General features: G+C 53.6%; 1 protein-coding gene across 1 annotated transcript; it reads right to left on the bottom strand.

The window, feature by feature from the left end:
• Positions 1-236: 236 nt before the first annotated feature.
• LOC135888148 (acetylcholinesterase-like) lies at positions 237-4,964 on the bottom strand. Its single transcript, XM_065415959.1, has 2 exons — positions 3,430-4,964; positions 237-525 (listed from the first exon to the last, which is right to left on the bottom strand). The coding sequence occupies exons 1-2, from the start codon at positions 4,929-4,931 to the stop codon at positions 237-239; spliced, it is 1,791 nt and encodes a 596-aa protein (XP_065272031.1). The 5' UTR covers positions 4,932-4,964.
• Positions 4,965-5,404: the final 440 nt, after the last annotated feature.

Genomic DNA, 5,404 nt, shown 5'->3' on the forward strand with positions numbered 1-5,404 from the left:
TCCTCCACTGGAAAGGGGTCTATATGGCGTTTGGCTGGTACAGGAAACACGGGTGTTATTGTCCTACCCAGAGGGGCTGAGCAAGTAAAGATGGGGCTGACCTGGGGCTGCCCCACAGGAGATGGGTTCTGGAGTTCCCAGGGGATGTGAGATCTACCCCAGGCAGGAAAATGGGGCATCTCTAGGAGGCCAGAAGATCCCATGGATTTGTGAATGTGATCCAGGGTATTTCCCCTCTACGGGGCACCAGCTCCAATCCAGCCCCAGCGATAGTGGGGATTGGCTGGCTCAGAGGGGTGGGGAGACACGAGGCCTTTCCCCTCTAGGGCTGCTGTCCTTTCAGCCCTCTGATGCTCACCAGTAGGGCTCGGCTTCCTTGTGAGCAGTGATGCCAAGAAGCTGCAGCGGTGGGCAGGGGACGTCTCCTTGACTTGGGGCGGCTCCAGTCCGATGCGGAAGAAGTTCTGCTTTGTGGAGTCGTAGGGGTGCCACTGCTTCCCGCTGCCCCCTATCCCCGTGAGGTTCCTGTGGGGAAATTCAACACACTCTGCAGAGGTTAGTACCAGGCCTGGGCAGGGATGGGAACATGCTTTGGCTTGAGTCTGACATCCTGGTTGCAGGGGTCATTAGGAGACAACTTGAAAAACTTGGCCACTTTCCAAAATGGCTGCTATCCCTTGTTCCCAATGAGATTGAAGCCAGAGGCTGCCCTCAGTTAAGATGGCGGCTGCCTCTTGTTCTCTACATATGAGGACATTGCTCAAATTTATAAAGTTGAGCAATGTCCTCGTTGATCTTGATGACATGGAAGTCACAGGCTGCCCTGAATTATGATGGCTGCCATTGGGCTACAGCACTTGTAAAGTGAGACTGCCCCTAGGAAAGATGGCCACTGTTCCCCATTGTTTCTAATGGGACTGAAGCCAGGCTTCCCTCAGGGAAGATGGACATCCTTTGTGCTCATAGACATAGGAAAGGGCAATTCGGGGAGCAGAGCAACATGCGCGGATGGAGGTGGGGGAGACAAGGAGTGACACTGGGATGTCAGGGAACATAGGGGCATAGATAGGAGGATCTGAACTGGAAGGAAGTCTGAAGCCACCATTTTTCCTCACTTAAGATGGCCCCTCTCAGTTGTCCTTCCAAGTAGGATGAGGTCACATGCTGCCCTAACCCAAAATGGCCACCATCTCCCACTGTGCTCAATGAGATTGAAGCCACAAGCTGCCCTGAGTCAGCTGTCGTTTGCCTACAGCCCTTTCACGTGTCAGCCAGGCTGTCCCTAGGAAAGATGGCCACCACCTGCCATTGTTCTTAAGGAGCCAGAAGCCACAGGCTGCCCTAAGTTTAGAAGGTTTCCCTCTGCTTGAAGCCCTGCAAGTAGCAGGGACGTTGCCTGGAGGAAAGATGGGGGCCTGGGGGAACAGCAACTCTATGGCTCCCTCTGTAGGCAAAGTAGAGGAACAGAGGCCAGCTTCCTGCCTGACACTGGGCTAATCTGCATATGCAGCTCCCCGGCTCACCCTGTGGGTACATGGGAAAGTAGAAGGGGCACCAGCCTGCTAATAGGTGTAATCTGCAGACGTCCCACATGCTCCATGCAGTGACCAATGCTGCACAATCGGGGATTTTCCCATGTGTAGAGCTCACAATATGTGTCACATTGGCTGTGTTACTGCAGGGATGGGAACAGGGTGGCATGTATGAGAACACACGGGTAAAGGGTAGACAATGGCCCTTCCTAGATTCATAGATTCCAAGGCCAGAAGGGACCAAAGTGATCATCTCATCTGATCTCCTCTGTAACACAAGCCACAGGAGTTCCCCCAAACAATTCCTAAAGCAGATCTTTAAGAAAAAGATGCAATCTTAATCATCAGTGATGGAGAATCAACCACGACCCTTAGAAAATTGTTCCAATCGTTAATTCCTCTGACTGTTAACAATGTATACCTTATTTGAAGTCTGAATTTATCTAGCTTTGACGTCACACCTTTAGATCATGTCAGACTTTTCTTGGCTAGACTGAAAAGCCCATTATTAAATATTTGGTACCCAGGCAGGTATTTATAGACCCCTCCACCTTCTCTTAGGAAACTACATCGATTGAGATCCTTGATTCGATCACTATAAAACAGGTTTTCTAATCCTTTTGTCATTCTTGTGGCTCTTCTCTGGATCCTCTCCAATTTATCAAAACCCTCTAATTACCCAGGGGATCCCATTTACCCTTTTTTTATAAACTGGCATGACATTAGCTTTCTTCCAATCTTCTGGAACTTCCCCTGTGCTCCAAAATGTATTGAAATTCAACATTAATGGGCCAGAGAGCTCCTTAGTCAGCTCTTTTAAAACTCTTGGATCCAAATTATCTGGACCTGCTGATTTAAAAATGTCTAATTTTGGTAGCTTCTGTTTAACATCCTCCAGAGATACTAGCGTAATGGAAAGAGTGTTGTCATCCCCATACGATGAGACTATATCACCTGTTTTTCCCCAAATACAGAACAGAATGATTTATTGTAGACTTGCATTACTATTGATAATTCTGCCATTTCCACCTAGTAATGGACCAATCGCATGGTCAGGATTCTTTTTGTTCCTACTATTGTTAAAAAACTCCTTATTGTCCTTAACTCCACTGGTCATAGATTTCTTCTTGTGACTCTTTGCTTCCCTCCTCAATTTTCTACAATTGCTAATGTCTGATTTATATTCATTACTATCATCTTCTCATTTCTTCCATGTGTGGTATATTATTATTATTATTATTACTTTTTTATGGCTGCCTTCCCTTCTCTAATCTGAGAATCAATGGGCCCAAGGTGGGTGGATAGAACTAGAATGGGGAATGTTGAAGAGATTTTTTGGGGAGTTTTGCTTGCTTATTTTTGATGTAAGGGAGCGTGCCTTTGTATCTATGCCCTGGTCTATGCTTAAAAGTTAAGTTGCCACACTTAACGCAATCAGAGATGTGAGAAAACCACACACCTGACTGCTGCTCCACTGCTGGAGCAACCCCTTTGGCTGGTGCAGGCTGCATCTACACGATAATTGGTGTAGCCATGCCCGTATAGTCTCTGTAGCAGAGACATCCCCTGCGTTTGTGTGGCAGGGCTGGGAAAGAGCAGGCAGAGCTTTGAGAGTACTAGCTCCTAGCTAAAAACCTTGTTTCCTTGAATGAGGATGGTTGTGTTCATGGGATCACTGACATCCTGATGAGGGAAGAAGGGAATTAGCCCTAACCTGGAAGTAAGTTCAGCTCTAGGTCAGGGGCTTCAACCAAACAGGTTATCTACATTTTAAAGGGACTCCTTCTTTGCCATGGCATTGAGCCGGGTCTTCCTGGATGTTGCGGACACCGGGCCAAAGAGCTACAGGCTAGTTGTTTTCCCGGGTGGCCTCAGGGGCACAGGAAGATTCCCTTACCCGCTGCTGACGAACTTGCCGCAGGACTGCATCATCCTTTGGCTCATCGCTGCCTCGGCCTCCGTGTGCGTGTGGTTGGCTTTTCCCACGGACGCCAGGGTCCCGAACAGGTAGCGCAGCTCAGAGCCGTGCGGCACCCCCGTCCATTCAGTTGTAGACAAGCTGCTCCTGCGGTGGGTGAAGTAGTAGGCGTACACGGAACTATTGGCCTCCGCCTCCCGCCCAGCCACCTCAGCTACCGGGCACACAAAGAGGTAGTCACCAGCGATTTGATCCATGGCCCATTGGTATCGTGCCTCGCCCTGCCCCTCCCCTTCCTTGCTGTACCGCTGTGCCACGGCCCGGACGGCCTCTTCTGGGGCTCCTGGCACTGTGAGCCTCACCACCTGCAGCAGCTCCTCCCAGCCGACATTGCTGGCATTCTTCAGGTTGAGGCTGGGGGCACCAAAGATTAGCATGTGGGAGCCTTCATTGGCGGTGAAACCAGCCACGATAGGCATAGGCTGTCCGTGCTCAGCCTGCAAGAGTCTTGGTGGTGTATCAGGGAGGAAATCCCCATCTGGTGTCGGCACAAAGGGCAGCCCCAGCAGTTCCCTGTGGTGCAAGACGGAGAACTCATGTTTGGGGAACTCCCCTGCTTCCTTCCCCTGCAGGCAGCCCACCAGGGCGGTGTCATCGCTATCGGTGCAGCCCAGCAGCTGGCCCAGCCTCCGGCCTCTCTCCTGGGCCTCTCTGAGTGAAATCCAGGCCCATGGTGCGTTCGGGGCTCCGCTCTGCATCGCGGCGCGAGTGAAGAGGGGCCGGCTCCCTGGGGAGAGGAGGTGGAAGCCGACTGACGCAGCCCCAGCGTCCTGGCCGAAAAGGAGGAAACGGGCCGGATCCCCTCCGAAGGTGGCTGCGTTGTCCCGCAGCCAGTGCAGCGCCAGGCGCTGGTCCCACAGGCCGGCGTTCCCCATGGTGGCTGGAGGTAGGGACAGGAAGCCCAGCGCCCCCAGCCGGTAGTTCATGGAGGCCACTATCACGTTCCCGGTGGTGGCTAGGAAGCGCCCGTCGTAGACATCGACGGAGGCTGCACCTGAGTAGAACCCCCCGCCGTGGATCCAGACGATTATGGGGGCCGGTGCGGGGGGCCGGGGATGGGGCACCCAGATGTTGAGGAAGAGGCAGTCCTCAGACTGTGGCCTTTTGGGTGTCCATGTTTCGGCCTCAGGGTAACCAGTAAGCGGAGGCTGGTGGCAGACATTGCCGAAGCCGGTGGTCTCCAGGACGTGGCTCCAGGGCTGGTGGGGAAGCGGTTTCTGGAAGCGCAAGGCCCCCACGGGGGGCTCGGCGTAGGGGATGCCCAGGAAGGCCGTCACTGTGCCGGAGCCGGCCTGGAGGCGCTTGCCCCGGATGGGGCCACTGGTGGTGAGCACCACGGTGCCGTCGTCATCGGAGCCAGAGCTGATGCCCGGCAGGGAGAGGAGAAGCAGGCAGGGGAGCGCGGAGAGGAGTCCCAGCATCGCAGCAGCTGTAAGGGAAACCCCCCCAGAGGGAGTTATAGGGAACGGGATCTGGGGTCTTTCCCCTCTAGGGGGTGCTGGCTCCCATCCAGTCCCAGCCTACCTAATTACAGACAGCAGAAGGGAGCTCCGTACTTCAGACTAGATCCCAGTTAGCAAATAGAGCCCCTTGGTGTGTACCACGCATGCTCTAGCTCGCTGCTGTGTTCCCTGCTCTGCATCAATCCTGAGTCTTGTTCTGGGCGGGGAGTGGGGTCTAGTGGTTAGAGTTGGGAGGGAGGCTGGGATTGAGGACGCCTGGGTTTTACTCTGGGAGGGGAGGGGAGTGGGGTCTAATGGGTTAGAGTGTTGGGCTCTGGGAGCCAGGGCTTCTGGGTTCTATCCCCAGGTCTGGGAAGGGAGTGGGGTATGGTGGATTATACCACTGTGGGCCGGGAGTCAAGAGTCCTGGCAGGGCCGGCTCTAGGCACCAG

The sequence above is a fragment of the Emys orbicularis genome, chromosome 13, assembly GCF_028017835.1.
Source record: "Emys orbicularis isolate rEmyOrb1 chromosome 13, rEmyOrb1.hap1, whole genome shotgun sequence".
Classification (NCBI taxonomy): Eukaryota; Metazoa; Chordata; order Testudines; family Emydidae; genus Emys; species Emys orbicularis.